This window comes from Tiliqua scincoides, chromosome 1 (genome assembly GCF_035046505.1).
Source record: "Tiliqua scincoides isolate rTilSci1 chromosome 1, rTilSci1.hap2, whole genome shotgun sequence".
Lineage (NCBI taxonomy): Eukaryota > Metazoa > Chordata > Lepidosauria > Squamata > Scincidae > Tiliqua > Tiliqua scincoides.
Window position 1 is genome coordinate 25,019,570 of NC_089821.1, and position 22,155 is coordinate 25,041,724.

The 22,155-nt window shown below is 44.9% G+C and overlaps 2 protein-coding genes across 10 annotated transcripts in view; one reads left to right on the plus strand and one right to left on the minus strand.

The window, feature by feature from the left end:
- Window positions 1–7,116, plus strand: part of PHF21A (PHD finger protein 21A) — a 162,283-nt gene extending 155,167 nt beyond the window's left edge. For all 5 annotated transcript variants that reach the window (XM_066630440.1, XM_066630419.1, XM_066630433.1 and 2 more), the window contains 4 exons: window positions 383–538; window positions 3,149–3,224; window positions 3,519–3,622; window positions 5,592–7,116. In XM_066630440.1, coding sequence (XP_066486537.1) covers window positions 383–538; window positions 3,149–3,224; window positions 3,519–3,622; window positions 5,592–5,846 — 591 coding nt within the window. In that variant the 3' untranslated portion in view covers window positions 5,847–7,116. The remainder of the gene's footprint in view (window positions 1–382; window positions 539–3,148; window positions 3,225–3,518; window positions 3,623–5,591) is intronic.
- A 7,894-nt stretch (window positions 7,117–15,010) lies between these two features.
- LARGE2 (LARGE xylosyl- and glucuronyltransferase 2) overlaps window positions 15,011–22,155 on the minus strand; it is a 52,803-nt gene continuing 45,658 nt past the window's right edge. For all 5 annotated transcript variants that reach the window (XM_066634708.1, XM_066634703.1, XM_066634706.1 and 2 more), the window contains 8 exons: window positions 21,456–21,568; window positions 21,126–21,251; window positions 20,780–20,935; window positions 20,171–20,334; window positions 19,137–19,415; window positions 18,535–18,681; window positions 17,894–18,089; window positions 15,011–17,778 (listed from right to left, as the gene is read on the minus strand). In XM_066634708.1, the coding sequence (XP_066490805.1) occupies window positions 17,581–17,778; window positions 17,894–18,089; window positions 18,535–18,681; window positions 19,137–19,415; window positions 20,171–20,334; window positions 20,780–20,935; window positions 21,126–21,251; window positions 21,456–21,568 (1,379 nt within the window). In that variant the 3' untranslated portion in view covers window positions 15,011–17,580. The remainder of the gene's footprint in view (window positions 17,779–17,893; window positions 18,090–18,534; window positions 18,682–19,136; window positions 19,416–20,170; window positions 20,335–20,779; window positions 20,936–21,125; window positions 21,252–21,455; window positions 21,569–22,155) is intronic.

Here is a 22,155-nt window from a genome sequence, read left to right on the forward strand (position 1 = left end):
TGATGCTTTAGTGACCTTCAGTCAATGCCTTACTATGGGACTTGCACCAGGCACCTAAATGCTTTTTATTGGAAACGAGACAAATAAGATGTACGTTTAACGGTTTGAAATTGTATTGGGGCAGAGAAAAGGTAGTTTAAAAAAAGACTGTGGCAACAGGCATTCACTGAGATGTTTTTTCTAAGGAGGGTGGAATTAGTTATACGTCAGACATCTTCAATAGTTTTCCTTCTGTTTGCCATGATAATGTTCTGTCTGGGATTCCATATGAAAATGTTGTATGGAACATGTTGTCGTGAACAGGCATGTAGATTTCCAAAGCTGAAAGTTTGCATTTTTGCCTTCCCTTGTTTGACTTTTACCCCTTCCCTCAATTTTGTAGGGTGATATCCATGAAGATTTTTGCAGTGTTTGCAGGAAAAGTGGGCAGTTGCTGATGTGTGACACATGTTCACGTGTATATCACTTGGACTGTCTGGACCCACCTCTGAAAACTATACCCAAGGGCATGTGGATCTGTCCCAAATGTCAAGACCAGGTATTTAAATGGGAGAGAAAATATTCCCAAGGGTTCTCTGCTTTGGGGAAATGGCTGGGTTGTATAGCTCAACTGGACTTGGAGCCCAATCCTGAAAGGCTAGCACGGGCCCACCGCCAGTACACACTGCCACAAACATGCCATAAGTCACATCTGTGACAGTCAGTGCTGCCCCAGTGCCTGAGCTGGCTCAGCACAAGTCCACGCTGGATCAGCACCAGTCGGAGATTGGCCGGAAACTGTCTGCTCCATGTGAGCACTGTCCGGCAGAACAGTAAGTGGGAGTAGGGAGGGAGGTGTTACAGGACAGGGGGAGGGGGAGGGAAAAGCAGGTTGGGGTGGGAGGGATTTGGAACTGGCAGAGCTCCGTTCTTCCAGATCCAAAGCCCTGCATCTGACCTCCCGACCCATCATGGGGTACTTTACTCTGCGCTAAATAGCCAGCGCAGAGTTGAGTAGCCCCATTGCAGGGCTTCTTCCCTTACCCAGGGGAATGGGACAAATGTCCCAGCCCCCTGAGGGTACGTTGGGAGTTGCCAGCGGCTGCCTGGTGTCCATTGGATGCAGCAGCAGTCATTTCGGTGCCGCTACAGCCCTGAGTGCCGAGCAGCTCAGGATTGGGCTGTTGGAGAGGTTGACAGTAGTCAGGCATATCTGACCTGTGATATATATGTCTCTGACAAAGCACTGTTGTGACAAAACAAGCAAACTGTTGCTTTTGAACTATAGCTGTCCTATTGCATCATTTTGAATAAGAAGTTCTGAAAAAAAATTAATATAACATTAGTGTCATTCTATAGTGTTTGTGCTGAAAAGTCTGATATCATAGGACCTGGGGCAGAATTAGATACAAAAAACTTCAGATTGTTTCATAGCACTAAAAACTGGCAGGTAATACTTAAGCCTTACCCATAGCTGCCAGTTCTCTTCTATATCCCTTCCCTCCTAGCAATTTTTTCCTCAAAGCCAACTTGGAAAGCAAAAATGAGCCTCGTTGGGAGAATGAATTGGGGGATGAGAATGGGCAAGGGGTGAAGGGGAGGATTAAGTATCCCACCCACCCACCAGTTCTGTCTGCAAATGCACCCTTTATCCCTAGTGTTCCAGCTAATCCATAAGAACACGTGAGAAACATTTATTTCCCAAAGTAACATGTAGCTCTGCCTGTAAAGGCTGCTTGTTACTATTAGATTGCTTTTCCTCAGGCTACTTAGATCAGCAGTTTGTTGGTGAATCATGAAGTCACAATCCTCTCGGCTGGCAAGTTTAAGATCATTTATGATGCCTTTTCATTCCTGTTCAGCTTGTTAAAATTTCTTCAGCAGAAAATGTTTGTAGATGCAAGAAAATGTACAAAATTGCTGACTGATTAAACCAGCTTCCTTGGTGGGAGATATAGCACAGATGTGCGAGTATTTCATGCTGTTAAATCTTTAAGGGCCTTCCCTGATGATATTTTGTACGTGTGTGTGCACACCTGCACATGCAATAAATGAAATGTTCAATATTTGTTTGCTAGAAAACCGTACCCCCACCCTGCTGGTGTATCAATTTGTACAGGGCATAAGCAGGTTGTGTCACAAGCACCTAGTGAATACTGTCTGTGACATTACTAGTAACTAACAACACAGGGCCTGTACCCTTTTTCTAGATTTGCATAAAATATTTCTTTAGTGGCTATATGTTCCTTGTGCATCCTATATCAAATGCAGAGCTGGTCATGTAAGCATCAATGCTTTCTGTTCTCCCCATAATAGTTTGCCATTTTATGAAATACACTTTTTTCTTCAGTTCTTGAAAGACTGTGCAGTCTCATACTCTAGCACTGCCTTGAACTTCTCTCCCCTTTATCTTCAAATATTGAGGGGTAAACAGGTATATCTTCCAAAGTTGCCTCCCTGCATCCATTATATACAGTGTGCCATGCCATTTGGATAAACCAACTGTCCAGACCTATGGGCTTTGAGCAGTGGCGGAATACATGTTCCACCAGCGCTGTCTGTTGAAAAGCAGCCTTAAAGTGCCTTCTGGCAATGCATAGAGTAGCTGGAACTCCAGCTGCTTATTAAGGAAGGTAAGAAGGCAGGGGAGGCAGGGAAGAGCAGAATGGAAATAGGGGGGAGGGCAAAACAGGGCAGGGAGGGAGGCTGCTGGAGGGGTGGATCCACCAGTGATGGTGCTTGCTAGATCCTCCGGGCAGCAGCCCAGCCCCCTTTCTCTCCTCAGACTTGCACTGGCAAAATTGCTAGCACAGGACTAAGGAGACTCACTATGGGGTGGGAGGGAATTTAAATCCCCTTTCCCTTCCAAAGCCTCCCAATCTGTCACCCCTTCCTGCTGGGTACAGTGCATTCATTTTTATCACGGCTACACCAGTTAGGTGGGGAGAATAGGATTGAGCTGCAAGACTAGCAGCAGTGCAGGTAAAAAACACTAAGAGCAAATGTGGTTGTTTTATTGTCTGGAAAGGCTCAGAAAACTGCAAAGGAACATTTTAAGAATGACTTTAATAATAACTTTGAAAGAGATTCTTGCAGCGGGGGGGAGGGGGTCTCTGTCTTCCCTGGAGGTAGAACATGTCAGCCAAATGTTCACACTCCTTTCTTTCAGATGCTAAAGAAGGAAGAAGCAATTCCATGGCCAGGGACTTTAGCAATTGTTCATTCATATATTGCATACAAAGCAGGTAGGAAAACAGTACTTGTTTTGATTTTGTCTGTTTCTTGCTTTGGAAAATGTTGTTTTGAGACAGAAATAGGATGTTTGTTTTCAAAAGGGAATCAAGAACTGAATGCTTGATATCTCAAGTAATCAAGTAGATGAGATTTGACTCGGGTGTTTGACTCTTTATGTAGCAGTTTCAGATATAGCTTAGTATGATGACTGCTGGCTTTTAATGATAGTGATCCACTGTGGGAAAACTTCAGGAAGTTCACATCTGCAGGTATAATTGAGGCTACTGATACTCTCTCTTTCCCAGCAAAAGAAGAGGAAAAACAAAAGTTGCTGAAATGGAGTTCAGATTTAAAACAAGAAAGGGAACAACTAGAACAGAAAGTCAAACAACTCAGCAATTCTATAACAGTAAGTATTGCTCTTCAAATTTATTGTTTACACTCTGCACATGGCACTAAGAGCTACAGCAATGAAACCTGGAAGATGACACTACTCAGCAGTTGCAGTATCACTTCTAAGCCATTATCTCACAGGTTTACGTTGAAGAAACCAAAACGTTTAGGTGCTATCTTAAATACTTACATTAGATCAAATTTATCTCTCTAATGTTAATAATGTCAGTGGCGTGCCAGGGCGAGCAGTGGGGGCAAATGCGCTCGGCACCATGCCTGCGGAAGCGGCAGCACCGATCTCACCCCCCCAACGCCTCCCCCTCCTTTTATCCTTCTCCTTCTGATGAAGGAGGGCGGCGGCGCAGAATTGCTGCCAGAGTGGCTGCAAGTTGCTGCCACTCTGGCTGCAATTCCGTGATGTTCTGGGCTGCCACCCCATCCTCCTGTATAGAAGGAGAGCAAAGGGTGGTCTAGAGCAGCAGTGCACCAGGAGTCACAACTATAAAGGAGGGGGAACAGCTCAGAACACTACTGAATCGCAGCTGGAGTGGCCATAACTCACAGACACTCCAGGTGGGATTCCGGGCCATGTCTTTGTCTCCTTTGAGGAGACAAAAGATTCGGCCCAGAACAGTGCAGAATCACGCTGGGAGCGGCTTGAACTCTTGAACATAAGAAGAGCCCTGCTGGATCAGGCCAAAGGCCCATCTAGTCCAGCTTCCTGCATCTCGCAGTGGCCCACCAAATGCTTCAGTGGCAGCGATGTGCCATTTGTGGCAGTGATGGCAACATACCTTTGCTTCCCTGAATGGCCCTGACATCACGGGAGGAGGATGCTTCCATGGCATGTTATGGTGCATGCCATATTTACTGTTCTGCCCGCCCCACCCCACCCCCAAGCTCCACTTCTGGTATAACTCTTAAAAGGTAGATCAGGTATTAGAGCAAATTGCAATAATACCAGAACAAGATCTTTGTTCCTAGAATATTATATTGCACATTCTATATCAGTTTTAAAATTCCCCATTGTCATCACACATGAATTAAAGCATGTTCATGCTAAACATATAAGTCTGTTTAAATATATTTAAGAGTAGTGGTTTCTCCTAAGGAAATGGCAATTATAGTTGTGTTAGGGTGCTGAGGTTTCTATATTAGAAGTTCCTATGCTGCCACAGAACAACAATTTTTGAAGGGAAGCTATGAAATTTTAAATCAGTGTCAGGCCATGATCAAGAGATGCTCTTTAGAATAATCTCTCCGTTCAACCAAACATTTATAGGGGAAGGGCTTGGATTCTGCCCTATTCCTTCAAAACATGTGACCAGCCTGGTCAGAGCTGACAGTTTGGCTATTGTCAATTCAGCAGTATGCTGATAGTTCAGACACTCCACCAGTGCAAGATGTCTCCCGCTTCCCACCTTTTATAGGCATAGATTTAAAAAAGAAGAGAAGTGTGCATGTGGAATTTTGTTTCTATGGATCATCTTTGCTGGATCAGGCAAGGCAGAATGAACAAAGGTATTGTAGTCATTTCCAGGAAAAGGATTCAGTTTCTATCTACTCTTTAAAATTGAAGTTGAAGAGCTAATTGGTTAAAATTATGATTATGACCTTTATGATGCTGTCATTCATCTACTTTGGATATCAGAATCGATGAAACCAAAATGCTGTAAGCTTCATACCTGCAGAGATAAATCCATTGAGTCCTATGTGGCTATAAAATCCCATTTTCAGAAACTGTATTTGCTTTCCTCTTTCTCTTTGACATCTACAGCAGTTGCTGATCCTGCTATATCTGGCCCAGATTGTATCTAATCTGACAGCCATCTATTGTGAGTCAACAGGTGTTTGACAGGACTCTGTTTTTGCAGTATGAGCTGGTGGGTGGCTGGTGGAATCCCTTTGTATTGGCTTTCATTTCAGTATGGATGCTTTGTATTTAGTGTAATCATAAAGATTAATGTTGGTTTCATCTGTCCCAGAAATGTATGGAAATGAAGAACACCATTCTGGCAAAACAGAAGGAAATGCACAGTTCGTTGGAGAAGGTAAAACAGTTAATCCACCTCATCCAAGGCATCAATCTTTCAAAACCCATAAACTCTGAGGGCAGTTCGGTAGCCATCTCTAATGGCATGGACTCCTCCAATAATGCGAATGCTACCACCTCCGCTCTAGCCTCTTCCCCCTCCCAGAGCTGCATGGTGAACTGTAACAAGGGCAATGAGACTAAATAACAGAGCACAGAAGAAGAAGCCAGGTGAGATGGCGGCAAGGAGGAAGAGCAAAACAATAAAACTCTCTAGAAAAGCAAAGCTGGATTTCTTCTGGAAAGTGCAGAACTCTTTGGTTCCAGAAAGAGCGTGAAGATGCTTGTGCCGGGCGGCACCAGAGTTGCCAATCGATCCTTCCTATTCTGTGTGTACGTGCAAAGTTTGGACCATGTTACATGAATAGTGCCAGCTGGAGGTTCTTAGCCAGCACCATGCCAAGTTAAATAATATATTTACTCTCTCTATATTTTACACCAGTGTGTGCCTGCAGCAGCCTCCACAGCCACTATAGGTTTGTTTTATTTTTATTTGGGGGTGGGGAGCAGGGAGGAGAAGCAGGTTTCAAATCTTATCTGCAGACCAATTTGTTTAGCTAGGGAAAGTTCAAGTCCAAAGAGCCTGTTGGCTTTTCCTGTTTCTAAATTCTCCGTACTACTAAACCAAAAATCCAGAAATATGAATTAACAAGTCCTAGTGTCCAGAGGGGTGGGGGTGGGAGACCAAGCATATCCAATAAGCAGTATTCACTATTGTTTAGATAGGAGACACAAAAAGGAACGAGGAAGGATTTTTCATTTATCCAGCACATCAACAGGCTAAGGATTACTAGACTGGCCACTTTGGGTTATCCTGTTTTTTCAAGTAGGCAAATGAAATGCATTGCTGACAGGCATCAAGCTGCTCCTGGAAGCCTTTGCTGAGGAAGAAGGCGGGGGCCACACAGATACCATCAGCATGGGTTTCCGGAAGTGCATGTCATGACTCAAAGAAAATTCCAACCCCCTTTTGTACATTTGTCAAGCAAAAAGAGTATCCCAAACAGTGCAGCACATGTCCCAAATGTACAACCCAAAACAGATAAAAATGCCTGTTTCCTTCGTTTCCTTTCTCTTTGGGTTACAAATGTAAGGAATAGAAAAGCAGTTTTTTCAGGCTGACAGTCCAATTAAAGAGGTAGATGGGACCTTGCATGGTATAGATTAGAAGTAATAGTGTCAGTGAGATACAGTGAGTCTTTGTGAGTCCGTGTGTCATCGTTTTGGGCACTGTTTTTTATGCAAGGGCAAAATCTTTGTATCTGGGGGAAAAAGACTTTTTTAAATTAAAAAAGAAAAAAGATATTGAGGTCTTCCTAGTGTTACTTAAAATAAGATCAAGGTAAGAAACATTGTAAAAAATTACAAAAGTGCTATTTGTTTCCTAAACAAGTGATTTCTATTAAAAAGGTGTCAGAACTGGAGAAAATGCTGTGTACTTAGAATTTTTTAACACAGAGTTTACTTATGGTGTTGCCATTCTGCTGTGTTTCTGTTTGAAAATGCCTTGGGGAGGGTATCATACTGTTCACATTGCCTGCAAGGTTAAACTGCATTCAGTCTGCAACCCTTTCTTTCAACCAGAAGAGTGCCTGCTCTGTTCTTTCTATCATGTTACAAGGGGGGGGGGGGGAAGCATTGGCAGCATTAGGAACACTTTTTTTCAGTTGTAATACAGAAGTATAGACGAATAAGAAAATAGAGGTGAAGGAGTTTCATGTTTAGGGCTGACTTTGGGTAGCCCAGTCTGCCTATCTTTAGATAATAATTATATTCTGCAAAAAAAAAAAAAAAAATGCTGATGCTGGACATCAAATAGGTGAGTCTATGATATTCACTTTTGCATATGAGTGCAGTAGGCCAACATTTTATATCCAGTGGCAGCATTTCTGTTGCCATCAGAGCTGGCCCCAGCATCTTCCTGGTACACAGAACTGCTCTACTCCTCTTTCAATCAGATGAAGCCAGCCAGATCTCCATTGATGGTAACGAAATGCTTCCCTGTTCTGTAATAAAAAACTATGCACCCCAATGCACTTTATTTACATGCTTTACTAAATTTCATTTCGACCACACCCATCTGCTTGCTGCAGTTCACTTGCTTTCTTTTAGCCTCCATTCTTGTCCCTGAAGGACTCTTGCAACTTCAGTAACGCTTTATACTCCTGGTTTTTAGAGTCCCCCAGTTGATCTTGTGGTGTTCTACTTACCAGTGATGTGTGAGAAGGATTCTTCTCTGGCAGCATTAGCTTTATGTTTGAAATACCAACAACCTCACCATCAGCTGTTGGTATTTCATAGTGAAATTGGCGAACCTCTTAAGCTGTCATGAGTAGGTCAAACAGATAGAGAGGTAGTAAAGATGCTGCTCAGAGGAAAGATTCTTTACATTAACACAGATAGCAGCATATCACTGGGACCAAAAGTTTGACAGGCCTGTACAAGATATGACCCACCAAGCCAATACAGTCCACTAGCCATCTATGGGCAGCCTACCAACACTCAGTCAATTTCCTGGGTTTGCTGCCTGCTTACCATTGCAAAATGGGGGAAGCATTGAGCGCTGGTAAGTAGCAGTACAAGTCAGATGTACTGCGTTTGATTTGGTGGGTCTTAAGAAGCATAGGTCTAGCTTAAGTTACCTTTGAGAATAGTAGGTGAAAAAAGTGCATAAGCCCCGAAGCTTCAGACCAGAATGAAATTATCAGTTACAATAACCTTGTTGTGACTTATTTTTGTCGTCTGTAAATTTGAACCTCTGGTGTTGGCCAGTGACAGAGGAAGGCAAATGTTTTTAGCTAGCCCTACAGATCCCATATGCTAGTAGCCCTTTGTTCCTCCTGTCGTCGTCCTCCCTTTTCTTGTGTGTATGAGTTTAAGGAGTGGTCATGTTGACCTCTCAGCCAGTGATGTAAAGTGAACTAAGCAAGGAACTATGTGCACTGACTGAGTTAAAGACAACTATGTCCACGTTTTCACACAGGCACAGTATGTCCTTTGGTGGTGCTTTTATGCAGCTATAGTAGCACTGAGCCTGCAAGAACTGGCTGTTTTGACTTCCATGTTTTGATGTGCATACAGACCTCTGGAAACAAACTGGTATGTAGGTAGGGGGCTTGCAGCCCAATCCTGCGCTTTCCAGGCAGGGCCTGCCACCATTTCAACTCCCCTCCCGCTACCTCTCCCCGCCCCAATTTACCAGCCCACCACCCAGAGCTTGCCTGGAGTTCCAGGCCACCTTTGTCATTCTTCCGTCCAGTGCTGGCTTAGCGCATGCTCGTGCTGAGCTGGCACCTGCGCTGAGCCAGCAATGAGTGTCACAATGCACTTTACAGCATGTTTGCAATGCTCAGCGCCAGCATTGGGCTGGCGCTGGCCATTCTGGATCAGGCCCTTAGTGTATTACAATAAACGTGGGGCAGGAACCTAAACAAGTAGCCCCATGTTGAGCTCTGCCCCCATTCCTTAATTTGCACAGAACAATGACATCAGGAAACAGTAAATTCTGCTACACATAATAAAGGAGAGCGTGACGCTGCCATTTTCAGTGGCAGCCCTAAGTATTTCATAGCATATACTGTAATTCCACCTTGAGAAAGTGGAGAGTGTCTGTTGTTCTTTTAAACATTTTAAAATAGTCCCTCAGCAAAGAAGCACTGAGAACATTATTTATGCTTCTATAAAAGGAACCCCTTCTGTTCTTGTTTGTTTTCTTTTCCTTCCATGGATCTAACTGTTCATTGTACTAAGGCTGAAATTGGCTGAAGCAAGTCTATCCTGTATGAAAACTTGCTTTAAATTGATTCAGGTTCATTTGGGGAAATGTGTTTTGCATTTGGTGTATTTGGCTTCATAGGATTAGTGACACTGGTAATAATTTTAGTGAGTCCACAGCACTGGTAGCAGTGAAGACAAGCAGGGCTACTTTCTACCCTGCCCACTTTTTAATGCACATTTAATTTTTTATTTCTTTTGTGTGCTTCTCTTCACCGTTTTTGTCTTAGGATCACAAGCAGGTGAGTGTAAAAGGAAAAGGGGGAACAAGCAGCAAGGCAGTATCCCTTCTCTCCCACTATAATGCAGATGGACTGTTGCTGCTAGGTTTAGCTGGTGGGACTATAATGCTAAGGTTAAAATGAAGCTTGGGTGTGTTTCATCTCTGTGTGAGAAAGCCCTTGCATACACTGAGAATGCATAAATATGAGTTTGCTAGAAAGGAAAGTTGTGATAGCGTGTCTCAAAGATTTTCTTTTATCTTGAGAATTGCTGTCAAACTGGAGAGGAGGTGCAGTACATTGGTGGATCAGGATAATCAGGTAAAAGCTTTCTTGTTGGGAAATTGGTAAGGGCTGTCAGTAGTCAGTGCTTGATGAAGAACAGAACAACACTTGGGTCAATGTCTGTAGTGTAATGCTATCACCTGTCAGATATATACACTTGCTTAGAAACATCTTTAGTACTATGAGACAAAAGTGCTTCTATCTGGGGGCTGAATCTGTTTAAAACTGGCTAGTTTGAAATAGGATTCTCATCTGGCTCATTTTCATCTTGCTCTTAGTATAATGTCTGCCACATTGGTGTCAGCTCCTTCCCTCCCCTCCCCTGAGTTTGAGGGAGTGCTGCATCCTTGTTGCTGCAGCAGGACTTAGAATCAGCTGTGCATATTTGAGGATGCACCTGACAGTTTTTGCCTGCATGCCTGCCTGCCAAGTAAAGACTGCATACGCTATGTGGGCAGATCAGTTAGTTCTGTTGCATAAAGAAGACTTTGGGCAGTGAATACCTGGCCATAATAAAATTCTTGCACCAATTATTTTTTTAAAAAAATACACTAGAAGCTCTTCCATTGGTGAATTGGATGTTTCCCAGGACTCAAATCCCAGGATTTTTGAAATGGGCTATGACAGAATGCCAGATACAAGGGAGGGCACCAGGATGAGGTCTCTTGTTATCTGGTGTGCTCCCTGGGACATTTGGTGGGCCACTGTGAGATACAGGAACCTGGACTAGATGGGCCTACGGCCTGATCCAGTGGGGCTCTTATGTTCTTCTTATGTTTTTCTTATGTTCAACAAAGCCAAACGAAGTTGCTGTGAAATTGTAGCATTGCACATCCCCAGCGTTTTTGAGTGCTACATAGAATATGGTTGCACAACCACTACAGATAGCAATAGCAACATTCCTCCCCTTGGGCCCAACTTGAGATTTGTCTGCTGCTACTTCCACTTATTCCAAAACTTAAGTCTGACCACTGACAGCCTTTTAGACCCCCCCCCCCTAAAATGTGAATACAGTTCAAGTGAGCTGTTCCTCTAGCTACCCTGCTTATTTCACTATTCTCACCCCTCTTCATTAAGCCATTTCTGCCCAACGTTGTATATGCACAACAGGGACCAAACGTGTACACCTGTGGGCTGGGCAGAAATGGGTTGCAGGTGGCTGTAGTTTTGCATACGTGATCAACCCAGCACTCCAGTTACACCTCTCTGAAGTCCATCTAAGTAAGACTGCAAAGCTATGTTCTGCTGTGGAGTTATTTTCTCCTCTGCAGTAAGGCTATGCCCTCTTGATAAGCTGGAAAGGGAGAATGCTTACGTTTTAAAAAAGATTAGTATTTTGTTTTGTATTCACTTTCATAAGAATGATTTGCAGCTTTGTACAAAAGTAAAGCCTCACATAATTAATAGCTCTTAGCTCTGACTGAGTGTAAAACCAGAAGGGCCTAAACCCAGACCACAGCTGCAAATTCTCTCCAGCTGGCCTTCCTATTAACTGAGGGTGATAATAAACCTCTTTGTTAAGACTTATACAATGTTATAGAACCTTAAGTATTTCTTTGCACTACCAAGAATGGACAACAGTGACTGCGTTCCAGCGTGAAGGTTATTATCTACATCATTCTTGGCTGCGTTTAGATATGGCTTTGCACAGTGCCTCATTTCAGTTTATGGTTGGAGTAAACAGTTTTGACTCAGACATTTAGCACCTTCCTTGGGCCCATCAGGACTTGCTGTGTCTGAATTTCACTCTGTACCATCCATCTACCATTGTGGGCAAGGCTGTCTCATTAATTTGCCAACAAACACCTAGGGGTGAGAGCACTAAATCCCCCAACCATAGCCACCCTCTCATGTATCCCAAGCTTTTTCCGAGTCTCCTTCACATCACAAATGCATATTTGGCCCAGTTGCTAGAGTTACCATGAAAGAATGAGCCTTACTCAGAGAATCTTACAGTCCAGCAGGGTTCAGGCTAAACTTTTCATTCATTGCTGTTTCACCCTTCATAGGAACTGAAAAAAAGCTAGAACTAAGAGGCATATTCCCTTGCATGATGAATTAGACTCTTTACTTAATACACCAATGAAAAATCCAGTTAGTGCTCATTTCTGTTATGAACACCAGACCAGTGGGAATTGAATGGAGATTAAAAACTGCATCAAAGATAAAGTTGCATTTGGAAACTGTGCATCACTTTGGTCATAACTGAACTTGCAAATGCTGAATAATACTTAGCTTTCCTATTCTGTCAACTACAAACAGTATCTTCAATGTTATATTCATTTGTGACTTATTTTGCAAGTTTCAGTCAATTTTGCAGTAGCAAATTGCTTTGGGCCACTTACCAGCCGAAAACCTATCTCTGTTATCAAGACCAGCTACCACTCTTGATTCCAGAATAGTTCTACCAACTGGAATAGGATAGTCCGGAGTAAGCTGCGAATGCCAGAGGTCACTGCCTAACTTTCAAGGGGTTAGGAAGAAAGGTGATTTCCACCCATGTACATGATGCATTGAAGAAGCAAAACCTCACATGCTGCCAGCATCCCTCCTATCTTCTTCTCCTAATGTTTGAGCCAGATCAATTCAATCTCACCTGTGCTGCCTCTGCATCCTGAGTTCCCATATCATTTGTAAGGCCATCTTTGAGATGAATTGGGTGCAATGTTGCTTTCACAGATCAAAACCCTGTGAATGGTATATGGATGCATGACTTGGTTTGGGTAGGTTTGTTTTAAGTTAAAAAAAAAAATAGCCTGGTGCTCATAGTGATTTGCAGTCTCTTTGCTGCCTTCTTTCTGTAGCCTTCCAGTCCCTTGTGGGTTTGGTACAACTGTGTCTAGATTTTAGTCTATTGAAGTGGGAAGAAAAAGAGGGGGATCCAGAATAAATTATCAATTTGTATTTATTTAACATTTTACTAAATAAAACAGTAAAATATCTTGTCTCTTTAGTTGTGTTTATCATGTAGCTGGTGGGGGTGGGGAGGATGATCCCAACTTGCTTCAAGCTCACTGAAAGACTGTGACCTCGGAGAAACATCACTTTTTAAACAGGGCTTCCCCAATCAACACTGGCGCTTTCACTGCATGTAGGAATTGCTCTGAGACACAACAATGGTGAAAAAGCAAATCACTGACAGGCACCAATGGATTTCATCTTGTTTCCAGAACGTGCAAACATTTTTTGGGAGGGGGCAGTGGGGCATTCCAGCATGAAACTGAGGAAAGAAGCTGAGGCTCTCCCCAAGGGCTGTTTTATATTCTGTATTAGCGTGCATTCTAACTAGGCGAACACCATGGTATGAAACAAACACATGCTTAACAATGTATGCAATGCATGTGTCAGGAAACAAGCAACTAATTTGGGTTCCCTGCCAAGTGTGCATTTATCTTTTAAAATACCAATTTGCTTCTTGAATCCAGAGTCTTTATAGTGTGGAATACCTCAATTTAATACTAAAAATGGCTAATATTTACACTGCTCCTCTCCTCCTTCTGCCTACTGTATTCATGACAGGATAAAGCATGGCTTTTTAGCATACTTTAGCAAAGTTTATTTATTATACGGGGGAATTGGAGCAAAATACATGTATCAAAAATTGGAGCATCAGTCACTTGATAGATGGTGGCCCAGGCACACCAGCCAGCATAGGAATGTACTTCCTCCTTGCCTGTGTGGGAAGACTCTCAACAGCCGACCTAGCCAAAGGGCAGAATACTGTACATTTGGTACACTATCACCTATTCTGGCCTTGCCCTGGATAGTGGTTATGGAGATGGATGAGCAGCTTGAAGCACTGATGTTGGGCTGGCAGGTATGTTCATAGCACCTGGTTATGGGACCTGTTCAAGGATGAATGAGCGTATAATAAAGGATTCTGAAGGTAAACCAGTTTTTTATCTAGCATCAAGAAAATAATAAGGGAGGGGCTAGTTTTGGTGGGACTCCACTGTCACCATTGTAAATTAGTATTTACAGCATCTGGTTACTGAATGTGCCATCAATTTTCAGAACACTCATAAAAATAGGTGCTTAAGTCATAGCCTCCTTATTTTAGGACTACCACTTAAAGCTTTCTGCTTCTCTGAGTACTGAGGCAGTAGTGAAACAATACAGATCAAACAGATTTGATGCAAGTGAACTGTAGCGTAAGCCAATTGGGACTTGGGTCCTGGGACCTACTTCCTATAAGTGGTGTAAGAGCCATTTTCCAGCTCTTCAGCTAGTTTGTCTCTTGAACAGTTTTGAAGGGTTTTCCTTAACATGTCTCCCAATGTCATGACTCGTTTCCAGCCCAGCCTTTCTTAGTCCTAGCTAGGCTACTGGTAGAGAGTAGAAAGCTCCTGTAGTGAGTACTGAATGTCCTAGGGCACTGTTTCCCAAACTGTGGGTCAAGGCCCACCAGTGGGTCGTGAGCTGATTTTTGGTGCGTTGCAGAAAGTTTCTGGAACTTTTTAAAAACTTTGCAAGCACCCTTGTCCAGTTTCCAAAAGAAAACCATTAGCTGGCAGGAGATAATCTTCAAACCCCCAAATTAAAATGTCACATTTTCTAATTTTTTCTAGTAATTGGTGTGCTAGATCCTGCATGAGCGTAGTTTCATAATTTTGTCTAGCCTAGAAGTCCCTTACTACACTTCTGTATATCCTGGAATGACTTGGTGAGGGGAACAGTCCTTGAACTCCATTTTTAGGGAGAGTCTATACATGTATACTATATGTAAGGTCATGGTAGCTTTGGGTACGCAGGACCCCAATTAATATTAATGATTTATAATAAAATATTTTTAGGTCTCTTTTTTTGTTTAGTGGGTCACCATAGACTGTCATTTTTTAAAAGTGCTAAAAAGTCTGGGAAGCATTGTGCTAGGGATTATTTGCTGTTCTGTCAGTACCGAGATACACAAATCCGTGTTACAGTGGAAATGGGGAAAGCAGAGTCATTTGTGTATCGTCCATCTCATGGCTCAGACATGTATGAACTGGCTCAGAAGTTCAGCGGGACAAATAATCACACAGCGCCCTCAGAGTCTTGAAAAAGCATTTTGAAATACTTTAATTTTAAAAAGGCAGGTAACATTTGCTCCCATTCCATACAATTCTCTGTGTGGGCAATATCCACATTTTGCCTCTGCCTGCTTTATCGTGGGATGGAAAACTTTCAGTCCCAGTGCTTTGGAAGCTCTCGTGTTCCAGATTAATGCCAGGAAATCAAGAGAGAAACAAAACAGAGTCTAGCAGCAGGCGGCCCTGGAGATACCCCAGAACCAAACAGATGAAGAAGAAGAAAAAAAACATTAGAAAAGCTATGACACCAAAATCATTTACACCTTGTGAGAAATCACCATATTAAATTATATAAATAGCAAGCAAGAAAATGCTTGCAGGTTATGCTCACATCTTTGTGCTCCAGTGTTTGGGGAAAAGTGGACGAACACCAGGGTGAAGCTGCTCCCAGCGCAGCTGTCCGGTCACAACATTCATTCAGAGCAACTTGTTATATCCTCAACTGTTGGTGTGGATTTCTGAGACTGGGATTATTTAATTCCAAGATTGAGATTAGTTCATTTGAAGATAACGTTCTCCAAACAGTTACAGGGATGGTGGCCTGCGGGAGGAGATGATCTGCGCCTCCTTTCAAGGTTGAAAAGACAAAAGTGGCTACAGATTGTGACCCCCAGCTCCAGCCCTGAGATTCTGAGAAACAGCCTGACTCTGTTATGAATTCCTGAGGATAGTTCAAACATCTAGCTACCACTGCTAACACCCAGGAGAGATCCTGAACAGGCACCACTGAAAAAAGACCACATCATGGCCACTTTCTGCCAAATTGCAGGGCCAGGACATATTCCTCCATGGGAGGGGAAAGAGCTTGCTTGACAAATGTGCAATGCCAAGGTCGGACCTCTGCCAAGATAAGTCTACTGCTCGCCATGCATCTAATAATTAATAGAATGCCCATGTTCCGGGGCAATATCCCTGGGCATGCCAAATGTGGAGGAGAGTGAAACAAACCAGGCTGCTTGTTGCCATCATACCTTGTTTCTCACAGGCACCAGGTTGCCAAAAAAAAAAAAAAAAAAAGGTCTGGACCAGCACCATATTACACCCATGGGCAATGGACATGGTTCTCCTTACTACAAGGAGAAAAGCTAACACATGAAGAAGACTTTAGACTGCTTTGGAAGAGACACAATGGCATTGTATCTCATTATTCCCTGCCCCTACATTCCCATGCACCCTACAGCTAGACCACAGCTGCGATACAAGGACATCTGCAAGAGGGATCTGAAGGCCTTATGGACCTCAACAGGTGGGAAACCCTGGCCTCTGAGCTGCTTGGAGGCAGGCTGTGCAGCATGGCCTTTCCCAGTTTGAAGAGACACTTGGCCAACAGTCTGAGGCTAAGAGGCAAAGAAGGAAGGCCCATAGCCAGGGAGACAGACCAGGGACAGACTGCACTTGCTCCCAGTGTGGAAGGGATTGTCACTCCCGAATTGGCCTTTTCAGCCACACTAGACGCTGTTCCAGAACCACCATTCAGAGCGCGATACCATAGTCTTTCGAGACTGAAGGTTGCCAACAACATTCCCTGTCTGCTGAGGAGCCCTTCCTCCCATTTGAGCTGAAATGATGAACTGTAGGGGCAAGCCAAGCACAACCTGACTGGCAGCTGCAGAAATGCTGTAAGACCACCATGTGCTTTTCAAAGCATTGGTAAGCCCCATCTATGTCAGGCAGGCAGGCTTTGCAGATACGCAAGAGCTACATATACAGTCCCTCTTACACACATCTATGAATAGCTAGAAACAAGCTATTCTAGGGGCAAACATTTTGTAACTAGTGCAGAAGCACTGCCAAAAGTCAAACTTAGAGAGGCCTGAACCTGCATGTCTAGGATAGCTCTGTAAAGTGCACTTTTCCAGCCTGGAGATGGGTAGATATGTGGTATCAAGACACAAGTAGCTGGGAGACTGGGGAAGGTGGCGTGGCTTATGGTTCTTAAGCCCCACATTCAACATGGGTGCCTTCCTCTCATTTCCTTTCCCTACAATTTGGGGGCAGGAACAAATATACAAAAAGAAGTTGCACACAGATGAGACTGGGCTGAAAGGAAACCAAACTAACTTTCCAACACCAGTGCAGCTGGGTCAATGGGGCACGAGCTGCATCATGCAGTGGGGAGCGGCAGCCCCTCCCCCCATGTGCCAAGTATTTAGCAACAAGATAAGGGAATGTTTGTTCTCTTACCTCAGGCTGCATTGCACTTGCATCAATGCTGGAAAGTTGGTTAGGATTTGGCTGTTTGTCTAATTCACAGCCCAATCCTATCCACACTTTCCTGGGAGTAAGCCCCATTGACTCTAATGGCACTTACTTCTGAGTAGATATGCATAGGATTAGTCTCTCAGTCTTGTTTGCCACTGGATATGCCTAGACCTGGTGAGTCCAGAACTGGCTGAATTTCTGACCGTAAGAGACTAGTGACAGTGAGAAACTGCTATAGACGTGATCCTCTCCAGACAGTGAGAGCACCTTGTCCCTCCGCAGGCCACATAACATCTTGCACAGATTGTCCTTTGGTGTCCAGGCCACCATTTCACAGGCTCCGCTCAGCAGTGAGGTATTTGAGTGCAGCAGCACCGTACTTGCGGGACAGGTCCTGGTGGAACTCTTCCCTCAGGGTCTCCAGGCAGTCCCGGTAGCTGGAGCTCAAGCGGAACTTGGAGATGTCAAAGCTCGGGGCATGAGGCATATGGATCATAAAGGCATTGGGAAGGACCAGCAGTTCATACTCCTGCAAGTAGACATGAAGATGCTGATAGGGTCACGTCCCTTTGAGAGAATCCCCCCCCCCGGCTTTCTGGTATAGAAAGGAGCAACCTTGTAGGAGGTTCTAGCTACACACTTACCTGGGCATCAAGCTCCATTATGTGGGACACCTTGTTCCAGCCAAAGCCTACAAACCTCTGGTCATAGAGGGGGCAGTCACGCCTTACTACAACATAAGGCTCAAAGTGGGGCTGCCAATTCACTTGGTATGGCACTGTGGCTGTCCGCCACTTGGCATAGTCTGTTGGGGCATGACCCTGTGGCCACACATGGTACCTGCACACAAAGACAATATAAGCGGTGAGAAGATTTTGTATCTAGGGGCTCTCCGTTCTCAGACAAGCCCCTGTGCTTTGAGAATTAAACAGGTTTCTGATGACACAGGATCATTTTATTGCTCCCCCCATTGTGCTACAAACTTAGCAACAAAAGAACCTCCTCCACTTTGGTTTCACATCTGCAAAGTGGTTCTGAAGGGGAGAGGCCGCTTTACATTTTGTCCCCCCTCCAGGCGTGCCAGTGGGGAGGTATAAGCCAAATGGGGGGGAAAAAATAGGCAACAAAGAGAAATGACATAGCTAGCAGCTGAAGGGCTGAATGACACATGCTAGTTCTAAATCTCCAGCCAAAACGTGACTTGAAGGTCTCTCGTCAGAATCACTGGGACTGGTTCAGCCATCTTGTGAAGCAGGCCACAGGCTTGCTCTGAGCCAAACCCTACCTGAAGGTATAGAGGGAGCCCATGTCCAGCATGGAGAGCAGCTCCGCTTTGGATTTGGGAAAGGTGAGGCGATAATGCAGAGTCTCAAATGCAGGCACAATGAGTGCTGCCTTCCTCCGGGGCAGCTCCAGCTGCAAGATGGAAGTCCTGGAGCACAGAAGAAAGGAGATGTTGGCTTTTGGCTGAATGGAGAATCCCAACAGGTATACTTATCTCTTCCCTGTTAAGAGTGTTGGGTACTGACATGTCGCTTGGCCCAGGGTGGAAGCTAGAATTGGCCCACTTTTCTCAGCCTGGCAGCAAGGATGGAAGAGTTTGTGGCTTTACACAGTTTGGAAAAGAACATGTCAGTGGTGAGCTGCAAGTGAGGAAGGAGGTCAGAGCTCCCTTGAAATGAACCAAGAATCCCACCCAACAGAGCTGAGGATTAACCCCAGCCTGAAGCTGTGAAAAGGGAGATGTGGTTAATCTCCAACTTTAAGGCCCTAAGAAATACTGGCAACTATTCTGTGGATAGAGCAAAAAGGGAGAATGACTGAAAGGATATAGTTTTGCCCTAGTACTTGGCTGGGAACTCTGTGGGGCCCCAATGAGAAACACACCTGAGATAGTCATAGAGGCCGTACATAGGTAGGAAATCAATGTCCGTCAAGAAGACGTAAGGTGTCTGCACATTCTTTAACGCTACATTGCGCAAGAAGTTGACTGGGTAAAACTGCCCCTCCTTGTACACAATGTGATAGCCGACATTCCTGCGGCTGCTCAGCACCTCTGAGGCCTGGGCGTAGCGGAGGAACTGTTGGGCCTCTGCATCAGACATATAAAGTGCCAGGCTGATGGGACCTGTCCAGTGCTTGCAGATGGCTTCCAGCATCTGTAACCTGCAGATCAAGGAGACAAATCAGGAGCATAAGAGACTCAACAGACAAACAGTAAATCTGGGAGAGGAGTTTCATGCTATGCATGGATTCCAGGCTCTGGCATCTCCAGATTGGTTTAGCAAAGTCCCCCTGTGTGAAACTGAGAAGATCCACTGCTGGTCAGAGCAGACAACATTAACCTAGATCAGGGGTGCCCAAACCCCGGCCCTGGGGCCACTTGTGGCCCTTGAGGACTCCCAATCCGGCCCGCAGGGAGCTCCCAGTCTCCAGTGAGCCTCTGGCCCTCCAGAGACTTGCTGTAGCCCATGCTGGCCTGATGCAACTGCTCTCAGCATGATGGCCAGCTGTTCAACCTCTTGCGTGAGCTGTGGGACAAGCCCTCCCTCCACTGCTTGCTGTTTCAAGTCTATGATGCAACAGTGGCAGCAAAGGAAAAGCTGGCCTTGAGCTATTCCAAGACCTTCATTAATTCATACAAGTTCTATTTCTAATATTCATTTATGCAAATTTATTCAAATTTGAAATGTAAATTAATTCTTTTTTTCCCAGGCCCTGACACAGTGTCGGAGAGATGATGGGGCCCTCCCGCCATAAAGTTTGGACACCTCTGACCTAGATGTAGGGACACGTCCTCTCATTCTGTGCAAAGCACCAAGTGCATGGTTTGCTCTTTCTCTCTCTCTCTTTGTTTTTTTAATACCTGTTCATGGTTTGCTCTCTCTCTCTCTCTCTCTCTCTCTCTGTTTTTTTAATACCTGTCCATGGACAGCTGAGCGACCAGGGTGACATCAGCTGCATCACCCAGGGTGAAGAATTCATACTGCAAGAAGAAGAGGTGCACCCGGTGCTGAATCAAGCTCTGCCGTCGAAAGTCATAGCAAGGGTCGTCTTCATCCAGTTCCTCCAGGGCCTGCTGGAGCTACAATTTTGAGAGAAGCAGAAAGAAATTGTGAGAGTGGAACGAATGTGGGAGCTCAGATGCAGCTTGAAAAATATGGAATAGCCTAAAGCAAGAGAGGCTGAAGGGGAGAGGTCTGGAGCCTGGCACTAAATATGGGTTAACAGTAAATCTAAGTCTAATTAGAAAAAAAAAAAGTATATATTGTTTGGAATGGGGTGGGGCAGGACCATGCAGAAATTCTTTAGCTTTGCCCTTTATAATTTAGGGATAGGAACAATGGAATGCTGACAAAACAAGAGCTGAAGTGAAGAAAATGGCCCACTTGAAGGAAACAAATCAACAGAATTCTATGGAAATGAGGAGGCAGGCAGATTCTCGTGCAGGCAGGCAGCTTCTCTGCCCCACTCTGCAGGGGACTTTCATTTTAAGCATGACAAGAAGGGAGAGGCAGGTAGGCTCTCACCTGGCCACCTGACAAGCCAGGTAGGCTGGCACAGCCAAAGAGCTCCCTCCGTAGCAAGTTACCATCATACTCCAGAAAGGTAAGGTAGAGGTTTCGGAAGAACTCCACGTGCTTGTTCTTTACTCGCAGCTTCTTAGGAGAGTTCCAGTGAATCACCTGAGAACGGAAAGCTAAAGCATAAAGCCTACTGCAGAAGAAGGCTACCCACAAGCCAACTCCTAGCAAACCAACCAACCTCTCCAGCACTCAGCCTAGTCCAAGCTGGATGACGTGAGTCCTCTCTGCCCCTGGAGGGTTCGCTGCAGGAGAATCTGCACAAGGGGGCAGCCAGAGAGAAAAGACCCACCTTCAGATCAGACACCTCGGTGTAGCACTGCTCTGAACGGGTGTGATCGGAGAGCTGTACGTTCCAGAAGCAAGGGAGCTGCAACACCAGGCTCGGGCTCTGCTTGATCACTGCATTAAAGATGTCCTAGAAGAGAGAGCGCAGTTGGCACAGTGGACAAGCAGGCATGTTCTGGAAGAGGAAAAAGCCCCAGGGCAACAGCAAGTGGGAAGTCAGGCCAGGAGGGTGCAAAATTCCAGCCCTTACACCAGATGAATGACAGAGGGGCTGGAGCAGAGGCGGGGGGCTAAGCCGAAGGGGGCAGCAAAATATGCAAGCTCTGAAACCTGCCTGATCTGCCAGTGAGGTGGAGAGCATGCTCATCAGCTCCCGCTCCGCCGTCAACCGCCACATCTGCTCCCAACCAATTTGGCGCAGTCGCTCCAGGAACAGAAGGATCACTCCTAGGAGAGAGAGGGAAGGAGGGAAAAGCAGCAGGAGACCACTGGGATCTTCAAGACTGGACCAACCCTGAACTCAGCACAGGGGGTGGGGCTGCATCCTGTGTCTTCTTTTGAAGGCAATAACCGCTCAGTGTTTTTGGATCTCCAGTCCTAGAGACACCTCCACTCCAAAGCCTCTTGGCTCGGAATCCAGATCAGTTCCTGTATTGTGTTTACAGTGACTGAGCCAAGCCCGGGAGAACCTGCATTCTACCTAAAAATAATGACAGCTGTCCCAAGGGAGGAAGCAGCCATTTCCCCTTTAGTAAGCTGGGTTGCTAGGCTGTGCAAATGGCTCTCCTCTGGTTTTGCATGTGTCATTCTTCGGTTTGCCTCTCAATCCCAAGCTTTCCACCCACCCTCAACTCTGTTTCCATAGTGAGCCTTCATCAGGCAATCAAGATTAAAACTGTGTTGTTCCTACCACCACAACACAAACAAGTGTTTCTAAGATGAATGACAAGTCACCAAGCAACGTGTGCCCCTTTATGTGGGTGCGGAGTGGGCAACCAAACCAAGACGAGAGTGAAGACAGCCATACAGGTCTA